At 40.0% G+C, this 22,323-nt stretch overlaps 2 protein-coding genes across 14 annotated transcripts in view; one reads left to right on the forward strand and one right to left on the reverse strand.

Annotated features, from left to right (window-relative positions):
- The window catches only part of eys (eyes shut), a 457,691-nt gene that overhangs the window by 241,124 nt on the left and 194,244 nt on the right, over positions 1-22,323 (reverse strand). For all 4 annotated transcript variants that reach the window (XM_067768337.1, XM_067768335.1, XM_067768336.1 and 1 more), the window contains exon 2: positions 18,251-20,754. In XM_067768337.1, coding sequence (XP_067624438.1) covers positions 18,251-19,704 — 1,454 coding nt within the window. In that variant the 5' untranslated portion in view covers positions 19,705-20,754. The remainder of the gene's footprint in view (positions 1-18,250; positions 20,755-22,323) is intronic.
- The window catches only part of LOC137241108 (uncharacterized), a 471,192-nt gene that overhangs the window by 236,998 nt on the left and 211,871 nt on the right, over positions 1-22,323 (forward strand). The gene's annotated exons all lie outside the window — the stretch shown is intronic.

Below are 22,323 nucleotides of genomic sequence, written 5' to 3' on the forward strand. Positions count from 1 at the left end.
CCGGCCACACTGTTGCCTCAAACGGCGGGTGCCACGGGCGTATCGGTTTCGGTGAGTCCGGTGGTGTGGGTTGCCGGTGCTTTCGACTCATTGTTGGACGGTTTAATTCCTGCAATGAGTAAGTAAAACGGGGTTTGTTTAGGATTCGTACGGCTTTAAGTCTTGCAAGTGCGCGTGCGCGTGTTGTCGCTTTGGTTGTTTCGGATGGCCTAGTTTCACCGTATTCGTGAAGACATATTCCATCACCAAGTATGGGCCGGACAATTTTGGTGCTAACTTCTGGGCAAATTTATCTGCCGCGGATGAGAGTGGGTGGTCCCTTTTCATCACATGCTCGCCTATGCGTGGTTTCCATTGCCGTCTGCGTAAGTCGTAGTGTTTTTTCTGTTGCTTTGAAGCTTTGGCTAGGTGCCCTTTTATCTCGTCCCATAACTTGGTGACGGACGGTGGTACGGTTGGTGGCTCTGCTGGTACTGCTCCCTGCGTGCGCACTTGCTCCGGTGCTGCAAGATCTCTACCGTAATTGATTTCTGCTGCCGCTGCGGTTGTAGATTCGTGACTACCCGTGGTTATCGCGAATGCTATTTGCGGAATATCCTGGTCCCAGGTGCGGTGGTCGTTCTTGCATCGCTGAGCTATCATGGTATTCACGACTCGGTTTGTTCGCTCGGTGGGGTTTTCGTGTGGTGCGTAGGCTGCCGCAAACTTGTGATCGATGCGGTGGTCGTTCAAAAACGTTGCTAATGCCTTCCCGACGAATTGTTTGCCATTGTCGGTGAGGAAGGTTTTCGGACAGCCAAATCGGTATATGACTCTTTCTTGGAGTGCTTTGATTACGCTGCCGTTGTCGCCTGGCGCACTGGGATCAACTCTACCCACCATGACGAGGAGACAAGTATTTCCTTGCTTGGAACAGGGCAGTGGTCCCACGAAGTCGGCGGTTACTATTTCCCATGATCGTGACGATTGCATGGTTGCCATCAATCCTGCTGGGCGTCTTTGCTCGACTTTGTATTCCGCGCATCTGATACACTTCCGTACGTGTTTGAGAACATCGCGGAACATCCCGGGCCAGTAATAGTTCTGCTGCGCTATTTTGAGCGTTTTCTTCACCCCGAGATGTCCGGCGGAGGCGGCATCGTGGACTTCCTGTAGTATCGCCTTCAGCGTGTTGTAGCGGGCTGAGGGAGAGCGCGTTGGCTACCACATTTTGTGCTCATTTCCTGTATTCTATCTCGAAGTTATATTGTTGTAGTTCCAGTGCCCATCTTGCCAGACGTCCATCGGGGTTTTGGAGCGAGTGCAGCCGTTTTAGTGAGTGGTGGTCGGTGATGAGGGTGAAGGGATACCCCTACAGGTACGGTCTCATCTTTCGGATACCCCATAGCATGGCGAGGCATTCTTGTTCGGTGGCCGAGTATCGCTTTTCCAGCTGAGTTAGGCTTCGGCTGGCGTAAGCTACCACATTCTCGTGGTCGGAATGGCGTTGATAGAGCACGACCCTCAGGCCCTCTCCGCTCGCGTCGGTCTGAAGAAAAAACGGTCGAGAGAAGTCTGGATAACAAAGTATTGGCGCGCTGGAAAGCTCATCCTTGAGTGCTTTGCAAGCGGGATTTTGATGCGCCTCCCATTTCCAGACTTGTCCCTTTTTCAGCAGTTGGTTAAGCGGTGCGGCCAGCGTAGAGAAGTCTGCCATGAAGCGGCGGTACCAGGACGCGCGCCCAAGGAAACGGCGGAGCTCTTTGAGCGTTTTCGGTGCGGGCATCTCCTGTACAGCGGATACTTTTGCTGGATCGGTGTGAATTCCTTTCGAACTGATGATGTGTCCTAGGTAATGGAGTTGTTGCTGGACGAAGCTGCACTTTTCGAAGTTTACTTGCATCTTGTGTCTTTGTAGGTGCTCGAACACTTCCCCCAATATCGCCAAGTGTTCTTCGAAGGTATCTCCCAACACGATGGTATCGTCCAGGTAGGCGAAAACTTTTGGTTGGAGTTCGGGCCGAAGTATTAAATCCAGAGCGCGATGAAACGTAGCCGGGGTAGAGTGAAGGCCAAATGGCATAACTTTCCACTGGAACAATCCCCTGCCAGGAACTGTAAATGTGGTGTAAGGTCGAGATGCTCTGGCGAGCGGGATCTGCCAGTAGCCGTTCTTCAAGTCGATAGTAGAGATGAACTTCGCCTCTTTCAGCTGGTGGAGAATGGCTCCAATTTGCGGCAGCGGGTAAGCATCCTGTTCGTTGGCGGAGTTCAGCTGACGGTAATCTATGCACATCCTCCGCATGCCCTGTTTTTTGCAGACTAGCACGATTGGCGAGCTGTACGCGCTTCGTAATGGCTCTATTATTCTTCCTGTCAGTAACTCGTATACCTCCTCGTTGATAATTTGTTGCATGGCCGGGTTGCGGGGTAGTATCGTTGCTTCAGCGGTCGGTTGCATTTGAGGCGGATCGTATGCTCGGCTGCAGTGCTTGGTCCGGTGATCTCGCCAAACTGCTTTTGATGGTGTGTCAGGAAGTTTCCCAGCTCCCGGGTGCTCTCTTGGTCACGGTGGCCTCCAACGGCTGGCCATCCAGCGTGAGGATGATTCCCATTTTTTGTAGGAAGTCCATTCCCAGGATTACCTGTTCAGCCAAGTTCGGGATGACGGACAGCATCGCGTCTGTGGCTTGTCCTTGATATACAATACTTGCCGGGTAGGAGTTCGAGGTAAAGACACACGTCTGGTCTGCCGGCTGGATGCTTCGCTTGTTGGGGCGCGCCTTAATGTTGTTCTTTTCTAGGTGCTTCCGTACGGTGTCGTCTACGTAGGATAGGGTGTCGCCGGTGTCCACTAGTGCGCGCACGCTCATGCCCTCGATGACCACTGGTATGTAGAATCGGCCATCTACTTGTGTTTTTGCGGTTGATTTGCCGGCGGGTGGTTCCCTCGGTTTCTCTGGTCGGACGAACGGTTCTTGGCGGCGTCCTTTAATAGCGTTGGGCGGCATCCTGGATGCGTTCTCGGTGATTGGGCTAGTCGGAGGGCAGTGGCACTCCCTGGAGAGGATGTTGTCTTGGCCACACCGGTAGCAGAACTTCCTCCAGAGGCCCTTGCATTGGAAGCGGTGGTGTCCGCGTTCCTTGCAGCGCCAACAGCACTCTTTGCTGTAGTACTCCATGTGCAGGTGGTATAGGCTGTGGACCACCATCTTTCCCTGTTTTGCTTCCTCGCCTCTTAGCAGCCCATACTCCTCCAGCAGCTCCTCGATCGTCCTAAACTCGCTGCGCTTGACGAAAAGGCGGTATTCCACGCGTAGACCATCGTAGATCCGTTCGAGGTGATTCTCTTCGCACATCGTTGGGTGCTGGCGGATCAGCGTTTCCAGCGCGAGGATGTAGTCCTTGGCCTTCTCCCGGCCTTGCTGTTTGCGTTGTCGGATAGCCTCTTCCAAATGGCGTAGGTGTCGCTTAGGTAGAAAAAAATGTTGCGCCTCCCTCCGCAGATCGCTCCAGCGGTGTATGTGTTGCTTACGTACGCGGTACTACTGCAGTGCTTTCCCGCGTAGAAGCTCCGACAGCGTTGGGAGGAGCCGGTCGACAACGATGCGGTAGCATTCGGCGAGCTCCTCTATTCTCTCAAGGAACTCGTGCAGCGACTCCTCTCCCGAAAAGTTCAAATCCCAACGGCGAACGGTATTCATAAGTTCACCGTCGCTCATTTCGTCTCGTTTTGGTGATGCGTTCTCTCTCTTTCCTTCGTACGGCTGTGGGCCGTGGATCTGGATTGAAGGGATCGGTTTTGTTGTTGGCTGAGGAAGCATAGCGGACTTCCCCTCTTCCTCGTTCGCTTCCAGTTCCAGCTCCTTCAGAAGGTCTTCACTTGATTTTCTGGCGCGTTTCACTCTTACGTAAGTGCTCAGTGCGCGACGCAGCTCGGCTACGGTTTGGCCGTCGACGTTGATTCGGTGTTCCTTACACTCCTCGATCAGCCTCTCCCTCTTTAGTGGGTAGATCCAATTGAGCGAGTCGGTGTTCAGCAGCGTGCCTTCAGGAACCGGTGTATTTGTTGTTTCTGATGGTGAGTTCGCCGAAACCGCCCCGGCAGTGTTGGTGGTTGTTGTACTTGTTTTTTCACGGTCATCTGCGGAGGAAGGTCTCTGCTCGGGCGCCATTTATGAGGTGGGTTTTGTCTAAGGCTGGGGTAACGGTCAGTTAATCCAGAGCTTAGCAAAGGTCCCCTACTGAATAAATACACAATATTTATGTATTACGAATACACGCACACACGACTGGAGATATTAGGCGGGCATCAGCTTTCCGTCGCAAGATGTCGAGGGGGCGGAGCGGCGGCTAACGGTCGTTGGAATAAAGGAGGTTCGGTAGGGCGGTTGAACGGTCGGGTAACGGACGGGTTGGTACGTCGATACGGAAGCAGCGGCGGGATAGAAGCAGCGGCTCAACCTCGTTCTCTTGATGACGTGACGCAATTGTCCCATGATATTGCTTGTGTTGCATACCTTATAATGACATTAAAATCTTGCTTTAAGATATGATTTATTTTGTTTTGTTGATTTTCCGACGGGGTAGATAAACGATGTATATTGGAATGATTTTCCGTCATCCCTTGTCAAATTTGATTTCGAGACAAACCGGTTTCGGCGTTGTGTCATCATCAATGTCGATTTTCGTTTTTTACGATATGCTTGCACTTACGATGCTGCCACTATTTTACATTCAGTGGCGCTCTATAACCGACCATACCGTTCCTCTACCAATAGCCCTCCTAGACTGCACTCGTAAAGGATGAATATTGTTTCGGGATTTTATTTTGGCCATTTCAAGCCACTTTTAGGGTCAATTCAAGAATATTTTTGGATCATTTAGCTCTTATTTTGTGTATTGAAATGTTGAATATGGCTCCACAAATACAGGGGGTGGATTGACACAAAATCAACGGCCACTTTAAATAGCTTTTACATAAATTGGTTTTATGCCCATTTCAAATTGTCGTAAGATCAACTGCTTAAATGATATTTCTTAATTTGACTTTAGGGCCATTTAAGAAATTTCTGATATAAGGGGTTGAAAATAAAAAAAATAACTGACCTTATGGCCATTTAGGAAAAAAAAAAAATGACTTTATGACCATTTCGAAAGAGCAGGATGGTCATAATATCATTGTCGTTGACACTGTAACTATTTGAAACTTGTTGTTGTGACCATTTTATGTGGACATGACTTCAATTGACATTGTTTAAATTTAAACTGGTCATAGAGTCATTTGTTGTTGTGGCCGTTGATCTTATGCCACGCCTTCCTTCTAAAATAAGTATAAGCTGACAATATAGTAGTGTGTCAGTTTTGACGACTCTAATTTCTGTTTTTCATTTTTACCACTACAATTTCCCTTTTAGATTGAAGGTTATATTCAGTTTGCTTACACAGCTGTCATGTATTGTTAGCAGTCGCTTTGCTGTACGCCACTGCGTATACGCAACCTTTTTCATCATTAGTGCGCCACATAATTTGCCTATTCAGCACATACGACTTTAAGTTCTGCTACATTTCTTTGAATTTGCTCACACAAGTTGCCACCAGTCTTTCTTACATAAGTACAGTACCTTTCTTATATTACAGTGCTGACTTACTTTGATGTTCCTGTACTTTTTTCCCCTAAATGGCTGTTGTAGATATCGTTTATTCGTTTCCAAAATATAATTTGATATTCATGTTAGTTTTAGTATATCCTTTCATCTTTCTTATTTTTTTTATTAAATTGAGCTTATTTCTCTTCAAAAGAGGTGTTGAACAAATTTTGTTTTCATGTTTTCTACCTTCTTTTGCTACTTTTTATGTTTGACGTGCTCTTTTTGCTGCCTTCCAAATTGTTTACCCTTTCATATGCCATTATTAATTCGCTTTGTATTGCTTGCTCTTTAATTTTCCAACTCGTTTATCTTTTGTCGTTTCTTTACGCACTTTTTGTAATCTTATCAAGCATCTAATCTTTTCTTTCAACACTCACCTTGTTGGCAGTGCTTTTTAAGTCATTTGGTTTTTTTTCTTTCAGAAATTCCTTTGCAGTTCGACGCCTCGTATTTCTGTTAATGTTTTTTTCGTTTTTCTCTTTTTTCGCATTTCCTCAATGTTAGTTTCTAAGTTGTTTGTCTGTTGATAAAAATAGTAAATCAGCAGTTTGTTAGGCAGTCAGCTGTTTAGTTCAAAGCCCTCTACAATTTTTGAAATACACATATATTCATTTATGTATGCGTGTATGTTTGTATGTAATTCTTGACTTTACAATCCTACAGTTGCCATTCTATTACACTCACATTTGCTGCTCGTATTCATGTTGAAACTATTGCTCTTGCGGTCCTGTGTGTGTGAATTTACTTGCCATGTGGTTGTTGTATTTCAAGTAATAGTTTTTTTTTTCCGAACAACCGCATATGTGCCAAATCAACATTTGGCACCAACTTAATGCTTTGTTAGTAGCGACAGCTGCACTTATTTCTTATTTGATTCCTTCACACTTCCTTCCAACTTCCTTTGGGTATTAGATAACGTGTTCACTTGCCACACTTGCAACTTTTGCCACATATGTGCAAGGCATTAACAACATAGCATAGGTAACTTGGGAATATTTTAGTCAAAGTTTTACATTTATTATGTTTCTCTTCTTTTTTACGATTCGTTTCACTCCTGGATTATAGTTTTTTAAAAGTCAATACTGAAGTTAAAGTTAAAGAAAATGTTTGATCTTCATGACCAGGGGTGGGCATGAGCTTAGCACCTGCTAAGCGGTCATATACGTATACGACGAGCGAACGAAAAATGACTACTTCGTCAAAATCAACGACCAAACACATTTAGTTTGATTTCGACGGCCGTACAATAAGGAAGTGTCGCACGTAATACTACCATACAGAACGGTCGAAAAATACGTACATGTGAATGAAAAATTTCCAGGTTGAGTTGGAGTTATCATGGTGGAATAACCAGGTGAAGTAAGCCGTCAATTGTCTCGCTCTAAATTCTTCTTTGTTCTGTCATTCGGTTCATCTGAAAATTTTTCACCAATATTGGCGCCGAAAAAGTGTTTTTTTTTTTTTTTTTTTTTGCATTTTTCAGGAGTAAAAGATGGCAGTTTTAGTATTTTTTAAACGGTTTTATTTAGCTTGACTTGAACAGGCCGTTGTGAACGAATTTTGTAATTAAAATTTAAGTAACTTTCGGATAAGCTACAAGCTCGAAACTTGGTATATAATTCAGGGCCCGATTACAATGCAATAATAAGAAAAGAAAACTCCGATAGGTGGCACATGGATCGAAATATTTCAAAAAATCGTATTTGTGGTCCGATTAGGCTCATATTTGGATCACATAATACATACATGAATAGTAATAATAATACTAAAAGGTAGAACATAATTAGGTACTAGTCATCACACCCCTCATCAATCTAGGGCGTTGATCACAAGTTTTTATAATTTTCCCTCAAACTAAATATTGTGGCTTATTGGCGCTATTTAAAACAAAAAAAAGCTACTTCCCATTCAACCTGAAAAATTTTGCATTCATAAGCACGTACATACATTCGTATTGTACGACCAAACACTGTACCAAGACTGCGTGCGATACGTGCTTACAGTACAAGCGCTGAAATCAAACTAACTAAATATTTGACTTTACATTCGTGCTAGCCACGCGTTCGTGTATACTAACACATTCTCAATTTGCTAATCGTGCATATGTAGTGGTGCCCACCTATGTTCATGACTGATTTATTGTTGCATATCAATTCGAATGGCTTTCTCAACTATCTGTTTGACCGAATTAATTTCCACATGCTGCCTATTTCAGAATGAAAAGTGAGACTAAAGACGATATTAAACAAATTTTAAAAAGATTGGCAGCACCAAGGGAGGTCAAGTCTTCCTCCACCTGCCTGTTCCAAGTTAGTGGACATATGCCCCTTCCTCTGCTACTATATGGCGGTGTCGACTGTCGTATTTTTTCCTACCACCTTCTACCACATATTTCATTTATAAGCCTTTGTTATTGGCCTGCACCATGGATGAGGCCATACATTTTACGGAAAACTTTTCTCTCGAACACCTCAAGTGCGAAAAATTGTTCTGACGAATAAATAATAAAATCAATTTTTCTCCCGTAAAATAGGACAGAAGATGGAACAACGCCGGAGACAACTTCTCTTCAAATCAAACCTATTTTAATAAATGATAAGAAAGCGGTTTGCCAAAATTTTGCAAAATATGACTTAAAGTCGTTCTGATCAAAAATTATACCGATGGTGCCAAAGCGACACGTACAGCTGATCTTAGAGAGAACGAACCTTGAACCTTTAAGCAAACTGCGCTGAAAATAACACTCTGCCGAAGTTGGTTTCAGATTTGACGAATTGTACTCTCGGAAAATTGCACTGAGGATGGTACATAACCGAGGTAGCCACTTTGCATCAACTGACATTGGGTTTTTACTTAAGATGGAAATTTATCCCTTAAAAATAACACCAAAAAATAAATATAAATTTTCGAACAATGATGAAATATACGTCTGAGGAAAAATTCGCCTGAAAATGGCAGAAGGAGAAGAAAGCTTTTCTTCATACCAAATTTTACAAGGAATAATGGAAAATTATTTCAAAGGGAAATAGCAATGTTATTATTTATTTTGATGGAACAGTTACGAAGAGATGAAGAAGGTGTCAGGCCTCCGCTTGTGTAGGTCCTCAGCATACTCTTTGAAGCTAGTTTAAGCTGCTAATACAAGTTCTGGCTGAAGGCTGAGAAGAAAGCGGAGAAGAAGATCACAAGGTATGCTCAATGGGTAGGCAAACTTAGAAGGTGCAACATGATAATATAAATATCAAATCATTGTCGTTTGCTCGTGCCGCACGTTGGGCGCCGTTGCTATATTGGGAGGAGGTGCAGGAGGCAGGCTTTGTACGTTGGGTGTCATTGTAATGTACCTGATGATTTGTGTAGTGATGAGGGTTGGTAAAAAGGTATGCCTTAGTGGTCCCACGTTGGGCGCAAACTTTTTTTGTGGTGCTACATTAAGGCTCGGAACATATTATGACCACACAGATAATTTCCTGTTCTGATGAAGTGCTTATACAACTGTTGCTTTATTATTATCTATAGTTAGGAATATACAATGAAACTGATGACAAATATAGATTACATGCTTATCAATGTAAGTTTAAATTTAATTTTAATTTTTCTTAATGGCAATCGCTTGCTGTCAGATGAGATTGCAAACTCACTAAAGAGATCCCCAAGCAAACAAGACATCATTACTCCTACCTTATAGTATTGATTAAAAAAAAATAACAGAAAAAAAGTGTGCTTTCATCAACGCCACCGAACTTACCACACAAACTAACCGATAATGGTTTAAAATGATCTAACAAATCGAACAAGCAGAAAATTAAAAGACCAATAAGTACAGAATAGGGCGGCAAAAGCAAATCCTAGCACAACCCACACAAAAACCGGAGAGTGACCAAAAGCAATACTTCACTTCAAAGAAAATTCCAAAACGTACATATTTTAAAGGTATGTGGAATTTACTTTTTCACAGTAAAGTGTGTATGTATGTGTATTTGCCACTCACTGGTCACTCAAAGTCAATTGTAGAGTAACCGTATATGTATGTACGCCCTGTGCGTTTCTAAGTGACTCCTGGAATATTTTTAAGTTAATCGTAACGATGGTAGCTGCATTTTGTGTATGTGGAAGTGCAGCAGCATGTGGTGAGCATTACATAATCATACCAGAAGTCCCTCGACGATGCTTTAGTGACATACGCCAGGCTAAAATAATCAACGTTAATGCTGCTTTGCCAGCAGCGAATGAGGTTTATTGCCACTCGAACGGGTTGATTGCTATTTGAGTTGAGCACAAAGTAAAAAAAAAACACCAACACATGAAAGCTCACATATACCGACATTTAGCCAGCAAAAAATTTGCGCCTTATTTTATGTAATCAGAGCTCTACCTCTTCCTGTATCTCTCCCCATCTCAGTCCTTCTCTACGTTCTTATTTCGATTCAATATTATTTATTTTTACCTCTCTTTACTCATACCGCTCAATTTACCACTTTCTTTACCCCTCTGACTAACTAACGATAAAAAACGATTTTTTAAAATAAGTCAAACCCTATCTCAATATTAATTCAGGCAAAATCCAAACCGTTACTTAAAGAATAAGGACTGATACTAAACGCTCTGCAAATTGAAAATTGTGCATAAAGTGCTCACAGCTAATTTATTTGTATTTTTTTTTTTTAATTAAGTTTTCCATGCTATTTCTATCGATCACAGGTAAAGACATTTTATCATTTTATTCGTTGCTCTCCGTATGACCGAAGTTTTCTGGAGAGGTCCGATATCAAGCTTTGTACAACTGTTTTATCCACTTTTGTGACATTGTTCGCCACATTCATGTTACTTCTGTAACGGTTTTAGTCGGTTTCTTTATCCTCAATATTTTTTATTCCATCTGAGCCCCATATCGCTTAATTGGGCGCAACTAATGCACTTTGGGTGGATTCAAGTTCTTCCTAACATAATGTACATTGTTTTCTTTGAACCACTTTTGGGTGACATGAGCCTAATGTTCTGAAGCCAAGTCCGTCCAAAATATAAATTAACCATTATGGCGACGTGAAAATATCAGAAGGCGTTTTTGAAGACACTCTTTCACATAAATTCCGCGTTAATGAATCCCACCGTTCAGAGGGGCATGGGATAAAGCCCACATTCACAAATAGTTTGCCAAATCAGAACTTTCTGCCAATTTTTTCTATCAAGGTGTTTTTTTCTGAATAATAATGCTCTCTCCCGACTACAAGCAGTAGAACTGGGTACTTGGAAACTTTCTTAGGTCCATTTTCAAAGACGTTTCGTCGTCCATAATAACATAAAGTTTTGGGTGGATTCAAGTACCTTCTAACATAATGTACATTGTTTTCTTTGAACCACTTTTGGGTGACACGAGCCTAATGTTCTGAAGCCAAGTCCATCCAAAATTTAAACTAACCATTATGGCGATTTAGAAATGTCAGAAGACGTTTTTGAACACACTCTTTCACATAAATTCCGCGTTAATAAATCCCACCGTACAGAGGGGCATGGGATAAAGCCCACATTCACAAATAGTTTGCCAAATCAGAACTTTCTGCCAATTTTTTCTATCAAGGTGTTTTTTTCTGAATAATAATGCTCTCTCCAGACTACAAGCAATAGAACTGGGTACCTGGCAACCTTCTTAGGTTCATTTTCAAAGACGTTTCGTCGTGCCGTTAAGTGTAAGATAAATGCTTTTTGATCTGTTTTTCACTTCGTTTTGGAACTTTTTTTATGGGCGGTCACTTCTTGACTTCACTAAGCCTTCCTCGAAGTCCTATAGGAAGTTCCAAATTTGCAGAACTTTCTGTACCAGTACTTATTTTATAGAACATGTCCTCATTGGTTTACTTCCCGGAGTAAAGGTATCCCAAATAAAAAACTAGGATACCTATGTACTTAATTTCGAAGGCAAATCGAATCATACTCATAGACCATTATGTGACCTACTTCCGGGAAAAATATAGTCATTTGAAATAAAGGAGCGTAATATGACTCTTCTAGCAAATCAGATGGAAAGTTTCTTAGTAGTAAATATTGGCGCCGGGCATGTTCCCGGGTGTGTGGTATTAAAGATTTGGTATTAAAGATTTTGAGCCTCGGGGGGTGCCCTGAAATTCTTTCATCCTTTCTCAGCTTAGCATAAGACCCACTAAGCACCCTTTTCTTATTTTAACTTTACTTTGCTCATTACATTCCCCAAAGTGTGGGCAATAACCTGACGAAATTTTATTGATAGATGATGAATGGTCCGCCAGCTTATTTCTCTAAGCGCTGTTGCGGCGGACTAACATAAACACTCTATTAAAATTTCTCTATGTAGATCTGGAGAAAAGTTCCTCAAAAGATTTATGGACCTTTACGCATTTGCGATGGCGAGTACCGAAGAAGATTTGGTGATGAGCTGTACGAGCTTTACGCAGACATCAACATACTCTAGCAAAGTAAAATGCAGCGCGCCTTGTTAGACGGCCATAACCGTTTAAACGGTTAAGTGCCAATTAAGTAAGTAAGTAATGTAAATCTTGCGCAGACATGTGTCATGTAAGACTTCAATTAGAAACATCTGTTTTTGTTGCCGATGTTATTTAATATAGTTAGATAACCATTCATGCTCATAGTTTTCATTTGAAATTACTCTAACTTACCAAAACTATCGCTACTTAATGGACTTTTTAATTCAGGTTTGCCTTGTTCCTTTCCTTTTTTTTTCTTCTGATATTTTTCCTTTTTAAAAATAAATTTTTTTCCCGTGTCCATATTTACGAAAGCTTTTTAATCGTGCGCATTTAAAAACATTGTAAGAGTGAACATATGACCTATTTCTGATCTGTTGATATTTCGCTGACTGAATTTCCCTTAAATTTATATTTGTTTCCATTTTTCTTCAAGGTTCTGCTCGGGCGCCACTCAAAATATTTTAAAACGTATAGTCGAAATGAAAACTTTTCTTTGTAGTTTCTTTTTAATTAAATAATTGCGTATACTTCAAAACTCAACAATAAATCGTATATTATTTCAGTGGTTTTTTGCAAAACCGCATAAGTCAATTTAAGAAAAATTCAAGTTTTGAATGCCACATTGTGCGCTCTTCCTATCCATATATTGCTACTTTTGTATATTATTTCAATGGTTTTTTGCAATAACCGCATAAGTCAATTTAAGAAAAATTCAAGTTTTGAATGCCACATTGTGCGCTCTTCCTATCCATATATTGCTAATTTTGTATATTATTTCAATGGTTTTTTGCAATAACCGCATAAGTCAATTTAAGAAGAATTCAAGTTTTGAATGCCCCATTGTGCGCTCTTCCTATCCATACATTGCTTCTTTCGAGAAGTTACTAAAAAGTACTATAACACGAGCTCAGAGTGGTAATCATATACAAGTTTGGTGTAAACCAAATAAGTTAATAGAATGAAAAAGGTCATTTACCGGTACATGTTCGCGGAAAGAATTTGTATGGGCTTTATAAGACTGATGGACCATGTACGATTTTTTTGATGTGCACATACGCGCTAAACAAATATGTAATGATGTTTGAGTATAAACGTACTTCAACGATGTTCTTGAGTTAGAGTAGTAAAAAAAGTAGTAGAAGCCTGAGCTCAAAGGATTTTGTTAGCCACTTCACATGGAAGCGCCTGCACAGACAAGCGGTGTGAGTAGCAGCAATATATCTACGATGTTTGGTGAAGCGAAAGATTTATATGATTCGGCTGAAGTCTATGTATACAGATTTGTTAAAAGCGAAATCAAGTGCAGTATGTGAGTTATTAGGTGTAAAATATAAAAGCGAATATGCAAATCTACAAAAGTGCATAACAATTTTCTACTGAGTGGTTGCATTAAACATTGGTTAAATAGAAGATCAGAGCGAAGGCACTATGGAGGTGCAGCCGGGCATTCATATGGTTGAGTGGATAAAGGCATCTGCCTTTGGACTAGCATAAAGTATGAATGTTGGAAATTTCGGGGTCAATACTCAGCTCCCGAGAAGCTAGCTGATGAAGGAGTGAAATTCAGTATTATGTCCTAGTAACCATCGCCGTTTGTAAACTTTGTAATTTTTCTCTAATATCAATAAAAACAAGTAAGGAAGGCTAAGTTCGGGTGTAACCGAACATTACATACTCAGCTGAGAGCTTTGGAGACAAAATAAGGGAAAATCACCATTTAGCAAAATGAAACTAGGGTAACCCTGGAATGTGTTTGTATGACATGTGTATCAAATGAAAGGTGTTAATGATTATTTAAAACGTAGTGGGACTTAGTTCTATAGGTGGACGCCTTTTCGAGATATCGCAATAAGGGTGGACCAGGGATGACTCTAGAATGTGTTTGTACGATATGGGTATCAAACTAAAGGTATTAATTAGGGTTTTAAAAGGGAGTAGCCCTTAGTTGTATATGTGAAGGCGTTTTCGAGATATCGACCAAAATGTGGACCAGGGTGACCCAGAACATCTTCTGTCGGGTACCGCTAATTTATTTATATATGTCATACTACGAACAGTATTCCTGCCAAGATTCCAAGGGCTTTTGATTTCGCCCTGCAGAACTTTTTCATTTTCTTCCACTTAATATGATAGGTGTCACACCCATTTTACAAAGTTTTTCTAAAGTTATTTTTTGCGTCAATAAACCAATCCAATTACCATGTTTCATCTCTTTTTTCATATTTGGTACAGAATTATGGCATTTTTTTCATTTTTCGTAATTTTCGATATCGGAAAAGTGGGCGTGGTCATAGTCGGACTTCGGCCATATTTTATACCAAGATAAAGTGACTTGAGATAAGTACGTGAACTAAGTTTAGTTAAGATATATCATTTGTTGCGCAAGTTGTCGTGTTAACGGCCGAGCGGAAGGACAGACGGTCGACTGTGTATAAAAACTGGGCGTGGCTTCAACCGATTACGCCCATTTGACTTAAAAAAAAAATTTTTTTTAAAAGTGGGCGTGTTCGTCTTCCGATTTCGCTAATTTTTATTTAGCACACATATAGTAATAGGAGTAACGTGCCTACCAAATTTCATCATGATATCTTCAACGACTGCCAAATTACAGCTTGCAAAACTTTTAAATTACCTTCTTTTAAAAGTGGGCGGTGCCACGCCCATTGTCCAAAATTTTTCTAATTTTCTATTTTGCGTCATAAGGTCAACGCTCCTTCCAAGTTGCATCGCTTTATCCGCCTTTGGTAATGAATTATCGCACTTTTTCGGTTTTTCGAAATTTTCGATATCGAAAAAGTGGGCGTGGTTGTAGTCCGATTTGGTTCATTTTAAATTGCGATCTGAGATGAGCGCCCAGAAACCTACATACCAAATTTCAACAAGATACATCTAAACTTACTCAAGTTATCGTGTTTACAGACGGACGGACATGGCTAAATGAATTTCTTTTTTCACCCAGATGATTTTGATATATAGAAGTCTATATCTATCTTGATTAGTTTATGCCGTTACGGATTACCGTTATGCGAACAAAGTTAATGTACTCTGTGAGCTCTGCTCAGCTGAGTATAAAAACTATGGCTAAAGTTGCAAACAATTTTCCTCTGATCCACAGATTAGATAGAACTAGAATGGAGTATCAGAGCCCTTATCTATCATAGGACGTCAAGTAACACAAGTAGGTTATTATAGAAATTTGGTACGTGAACATTTTGGTTTAATAGATCTGAGATTTGTAAAAACGCACAAAATGTATATCTTCCGCTAAGAACGTTGATACAGCTGGGAAATTTTAACAGCTTTCCCGCATATGATTTAGCGCATATGAAGTTAAGGCCGGTTCGGTGGTCCGATCGAAACTCACCTTCGCATATTAGTATGAATGGAGAGGACAGCAAAGGAACTCGTGGATTATTCATTTAAGCGGTCACTTCATCTTACTAGAAGTTTATTATTGTTCTACAACTCTGACAGAGGGCTTATACGTGGTGAAAAAGGCTTTGTTCTCTACTACTAACTGGATAATTGGAGTGCTAGAGGTCATGGCCTGCGTTTAGGTTTCTACGGATTATACTATTTGTATACTTAGTTGAGCAGAGCTCACAGAGTATATTAACTTTGATTCGATAGCGGTTGGTTGTATAAAGGAATCGAGATAGATATAGACTTCCATATATCAAAATCATCAGTATCGAAAAAAAATTTGATTGGCCGATGTCCGTCCGTCAGCCCATTAACACGATAACTTGAGTAAATTTTGAGGTATCTTTTTGAAATTTGGTATGTAGGTTCCTGGGTACTCATCTCAGATTGCCATTAAAAATGAACGATATCGGATTATAACCACGCCCACTTTTTCGATATCGAAAATTTCGAAAAACCGAAAAAATGCGATAACTCATTACCAAAGACGGATAAAGCGATGAAACTTGGTAGGTGAGTTGTACTTATGACGCGAATAGAAAATTAGTAAAATTTTGGACAATGGGCGTGGCACCGCCCACTTTTAAAAGAAGGTAATTTAAAAGTTTTGCAAGCTGTAATTTGGCAGTCGTTGAAGATATCATGATGAAATTTGGCAGGAACATTACTCCTATTACTATATGTATGCTTAATAAAAATTAGCAAAATCGGAGAACGACCACGCCCACTTTAAAAAAAAAATTTTTTTAAGTCAAAATTTAACAAAAAATTTAATATCTTTACAGTATATAAGTAGATTATGTCAACATTCAACTCCAGTAATGATATGGTGCACAAAATACAAAAATAAAAGAAAATTTCAAAATGGGCGTGGCCCCGCCCTTTTTCATTCAATTTGTATAGGATACTTTTAATGCCATAAGTCGAACAAAAATTTACCAATCCTTGTGAAATTTGGTAGGGGCTTAGATTTTAGGACGATAACTGTTTTCTGTGAAAAAGGGCGAAATCGGTTGAAGCCACGCCCATTTTTTATACACAGTCGACCGTCTGTCCTTCCGCTCGGCCGTTAAAACGATAACTTGACCAAAAATCGATATATCTTTACTAAACTCAGTTCACGTACTTACCTTAACTCACTTTGTATTGGTATAAAAAATGGCCGAAATCCGACTATGACCACGCCCACTTTTTCGATATCGAAAATTACGAAAAATGTAAAAATGCCATAATTCTATACCAAATACGAAAATAGGGATGAAACATGAGGATAAGAGCAGTTTGTCTTGACCCACAGGAGTCATAGTTGCGGAAAAGACGGAGAAAGAAAAAATAAGTATGGACGCAGAATCTGGAAAGTAGCCATAACAGAGGGAGGCACCATCTGGAGTGAGCTAAAGTGGAAATTTTGTGGGCTTTAAAATTCATACTTTTTTGAAGACTATAAAGGGATCGGACCTAAGCGCGCACGGTTTGTGCGCCGATAAACAAATTATTAACAATTCCATTACGCCGTGGTGTGATGGCAGCGTACTCCGCCTACCACACCGAAGATCCTGGGTTCACGCCCCGGGAAAAGCAATATTAAAATTTTAGATACAAGTTTTTTCAATTAGAAGAATAATTTTTTAAACGGGGTCGCCCCTCGGCAGTGTTTGGCAAGCGCTCCGAGTGTATTTCTGCCATGAAAAGCTCTCATTGAAAACCCGCCTGCCTTGCAGATTCCGTTCGGAGTCGGCATAAAATAAGTAGGTCCCGGAGCACGACGCAAATTGGAAGAGAAGCTGGGCCTAAAATCTCTTCGGAGGTTATCGTTCCTTACATTTATTTTTTTCTATTTATAAGAAATCGCTGAGTTTTCGTTACCATATCGATTACTTTTTTATAAAAAATCTATAACTTTTCGATAACAAATAGACAACTTTTTGAAAACATCCATTTTTTTAAACTTTATTAGTAATCGATAAACTTTTTATAAAAAGTCGATATATTTTCGGTAGCACGTCCATAATTTTTTGGGAACAAATCGCTAACTTTTTGACCATAAATCGATTTATTTCCGGTAAATTTTCGATGGTAAATCGATTAAAAATCCGTAAGAACCCAATTACAAATTGGTTCCACTCCAACCACAAATTGATAACTTGTCGATAACAAATATAAAACCTCTTGATAGCATATACACAACACTGTTATAGTTGACCGAAGAAATTCGATATTCAATCGATAAAGTTTCGATAAAAATCCGATACCTCATCGATAAAAAATCGTTAACTCATTGGTATGCTTTGGTATACAACATCGATGAAAAACCGTTAACACTACGATAACAAATTGCTAGCTTTGCTTTACTTTCAAACACAAACACCATTAGGACCTTTTGATCCACTTTTTAAACCGTTGTTTTTGAGATTTCTTACTGTACATTTACAAGCTTTCTACGCTGTAACCAAAATTCTTTAGAAGCACCTTTCCTTGCCTCAACTGCATCGTGTGCGTTGTTCCCACGTTACGTTGTAGTGTACTCACTTCACTCACGTTTACATTCTGCACTCTCTTATAAGGCGAGCAAAGATTTTTACACCAGAAAAGTAATAACATTAATGTAAATTCATTCAAGTAGGTTCTAGCTTGACATAAGGTGTTTGTGTGGGTTGATATATATATATATATATTTAGACGGAGTCATCATGTGTACGGAGGTCTCACCTACATTGTTTTATATGTACTTACCTATTTAAGCCATCGATGCAAACACCAAAAACACATGGATTACTGAGGCAAGCGAAACCAGCTTGACCACAACCGAAAGCAGCCAACAAGCAAAGTACAGGCAACAACCAAACGAAACTAGATGCAATCGTTTTATTATTATAGTTGTTGTTGTTGTAGTTTATGGTAGTACTCTTTGTTGTTGAATGATTTGAACAAAATTGTTCAGCTATTGCAAATAGTTGCTCAGTTAAAGTTTGACATGAAACATTCAAAATGGATCGTGTTGCTGGCAATGTTGCTGTTGCTTCAACTTCAGGTGTACGAACATTGATTTCTGTTGCTAAGTATGTTGTTTTTCCTGCGGCTCCTATTTTTATTATTGATGTTTCTGTTTTTGCTGCTGCGGTTGGGGTTGAAAAGTTTGTTATAGTGGCAATTTTGTTAGTTGGGTGTGTTGAATATGTTGGCCACTCAAATGCAGATTTTAAAGTTTTTGTTGCAATTTTTGCAAGTGTTGTTTGTGTGGGCGAGTTAGTTGTTGTTAACTTTTTTGTTTTAGTTGCCCATGTCAATTTCATAAAAATATTTTTCCTCTCCACTTTTGTTGTTGATAATTGCTTTGAAGTACTTTGCTGCCCATAATAATCAAAACTTGTTTTATTTGTAGTTATTTTTGTGGTCAGTGGCTGTCTTGTAATATCCGCTAGGTGGTCGTTAAGCAGTGAAATCGACTGGTATTGACTTCGCTGAGTTTGCAGTTGGGATTGGTGCTCTATTTGGTTATGAGACTCTTGTTGGAGCGCTGTTTGCACATTTAGCTCTAGTTGGGATGGTGCTTCTACCTTTTGTTGTTGTGTTGATATATCTGGAAGTTTTTGTTTTTTTGATTTGTCTGTTTCTTCTTGTTGACTCTTTCGTTGCTCTTTATTACTTAATTGCTTTTCCGCTCCTAGTGCGCTTTTTGAATTCTTATTTTGCTGCTGCGTCTTCTTACTCATTATTGTTTGGTGCTTGGTTGTTATGGGAGCTAAGTTGGTTTTATTGTTGCTACTGTTATTTATAATTTTTTGATTATGTTTGCTGTCTTGCTCTTGCGCAGCATCAATTTCTATCTTGCGTTCGTATCCCACCTGCCGTTCTCTCATTCCACTCAGCCTTCTTGCCGTAAGTTGACGGCTTCCAGCAGCTGTTTCTTCGTTATTTGCATTTTGCCTATAATTTTCAGCATTTTGGGTGCCAATGATTGCATTTTCCACATTTCTTTCACCACTTGTTCGCTTATTTTTAACTGGCCCCAGCGTTGCCGTTTTCATTACGTACAATGTATCGCTGACCTCAAGCGCATTTCCTACATCACTGAAGCTATTTTTGCTCTCGTTAGGTGCAATCTCTTCTTTGTTGTTATTGGTGTTAACGCTCGTGTGCTCCAAAGCTGCCAGCGTCGCTGTCGCCAAGCGCCGTTTCTTCGTCATCTTATTTTTGGTTGTTTATTTCAAGCAAATTACGTTTAGCTTCATCAGTGTGTGGGCGTGTGGACTGTGCGCCTCTTATTGAAGGCCGCTCTCTTAACGCTGTACCCTTAACACCTTCAGCACACCTCACCTCCTTAGGTGCAGCTTCACTCAATTTCAATTTCTCACTTTCAATGCCTTGTCCACAGTATAACTGCTTCACAGTCTTGACCTAAACCCGTTCCTTCAGCTCTTCTCCCTCACCTCCACTCCTTCACTCAATATTTATTTTTTTTCAGCTTGGTTTTCTCTATTTTTGTTTTTCAGTCGCACTATTACTTTCATCAACAGTTATTTATGTCTTTCATATGCTATACTTTTTTATAGCGCTTCTTATTTGCCAAAGTCGTGCACATCCCGTACACGCCCTCTTTGGCTCACTTACTCGTTATCTTTAGCTGTTTGCCGTCTGTCTCCGGCAACTATTGATTGATTACTTATTGAGGCAACAAATGTAATATTTTCTCCTTCCCTTCCCAAACTCACGTTCCTCGCATATGAGCGCAAATTTATTAAATGTTTCCTTGTTTATTCGCTTTGTTTAACATCGTTGCTTTTACAATTCCTTAATGCGCCGCAGTCTTCTTTCATTCGTCGTCTTGCAGTTGTTTCTCACTTTTTCTTTCGCCCTATTTCTAATTTATTTTATTGCTGTTTTGTCTGTTTTTGTTATTGCACAATATGGTTTAAGTGTTTTATTAAATTTCATCGGTTTGCGTAAATTGTTTATTTCCTTGTGGCATATATAGTCTCCTCTCACTTCCAATATATTTCGTTTGGTGTTTTTGCTTTCGATTTATTTTCTTCTCTTCTTCGTGCCTTTACGTTGCTTGTTGCAATTTTCTCCTCGCTTTAGTTGAATTTTTTTTCTGGTTTTATTCGTTTATGTTTCCTTCCAGTGTTTCTCCTCTTTGACAGCTCGATTTCATTACTTATCGTTCGTTGGCTTGCAGCATCAAGCGGATTTACATTTTTGATTAGTGCGCTTTGCTGGAGTGCATTGATTTTTTTCTGCAAAAAAAGAAATTAAAAGTGATATAGCTAAAGGAAATAAAAATAGATATCTTTGTCTATGTTATAAGATTTTACCTTTAACTTGTGAGATACAAACATTTCCTTACATTTTCTGTTGTTTTTTGTATGTTCACCCTAGTAAATATCCCGATATAATCTCCAAAATATTTTTGAATAGTCCCTATGTGATCTTTGAAACAATATCGCAATGGTCGCGAAGGGATACCTCTAGAGTTCAGAAATGAACGGCAATTAATTCGGAAATAGTTCCTAATTCATAGTGGAAATGCACGAAGTGGGCTTGAAGCATACCTGATACCATCTTAAAGCAATGTTGGAATGATTTTGACACAAACCTTGCAAAGTTTGAAATGATATTAAATTAATAGCCAAAGCATTCCAGGAATAGTCACAAAATCAAACCGAAATCAAACGATAATAGTCTCGAAATTATACTGAAAGGTTTTCGGCGTCATCCCAAAATGATATCTGAACCAATCTTGAAATAGACCGTAAGACATTCCTTAACACCCCCGAAATGATCGGGAAACATGCCTGATACTATCCTTAAGATAACCGCGAAATAATCATGGTATGATCCATGATAGATCTCGAAGTAACTGTAAACCAATCCCGAAAGAATTTCAGCATCTTACTAAAATCATTCGGAGACAGTGCCGAAATGATATCAAAAGCTTCTAGAAAGCACCCCGAAACCATTTAAAAAAAAAAATATTGAAATAATACAGAGACTGCCATGAAATGGGTCCGACATAGTATCGATAATCGTTAGAACAATTCTATAAGTCCCGAAAACTTGACATAATAAGATTTGTTTCAGCCAAGTGTTGTTGTTGCAGCGATAAGGGCACTCCCCGACGGTTAAATACCAATAACAACCACCGTTAATGTTGAAGTTCGACACTCTCGGGAGCGCTGTAATATGATCACATTGAACGATGCGACAGTCTAGAGATAAGTTGAAGACAAGCACCATGTAAATAAATCGCTCATTGTCAAAGTTTTTCATGTTATAAAAGAACGCACTGCAAACCAGCGTAAACTATCCTTAAGTAAGTTCATCAGGTTCCTGCACCATCTGAGCGCAATACCTCACTCCTCTCTCGAGATAAACATATGGGTTATGAAGCGAACAGCTGGGGTTGAAAACTTTCGACAGTAATGTGCCGTGTTAAGATTGAAGTCGACACTAGTATGACTGTTGCATTGTTCGTAAATACATATACAGTGTCTGCAAGCCTATTTATAGCCCGTGTTGCGGTCACTCCCTCCGTTAACAATGCTAGCTCGGTGCATATTCAACAATGTTTCTATTTCTGTTTCAACATTAGAAACATAGGCTTGGGCATTATACTATTCATAAAAAAGTCTCGGCTTGAACACTATATAATACAGTCAGTGCACCAAAAGTCGAGAGAGCTCCCAGCATTTGCTAAATACTTTTTTTTAGCTCTGTCGTCTAAATTAACAGAAGCATTTGAGATTCTGTATTAGTTCGTTTACCAACACAAACAAGTGGAAAGGAGACTGAGCACCCTTGTGCAC

Source organism: Eurosta solidaginis, chromosome 2 (genome assembly GCF_040869045.1).
Source record: "Eurosta solidaginis isolate ZX-2024a chromosome 2, ASM4086904v1, whole genome shotgun sequence".
Lineage (NCBI taxonomy): Eukaryota > Metazoa > Arthropoda > Insecta > Diptera > Tephritidae > Eurosta > Eurosta solidaginis.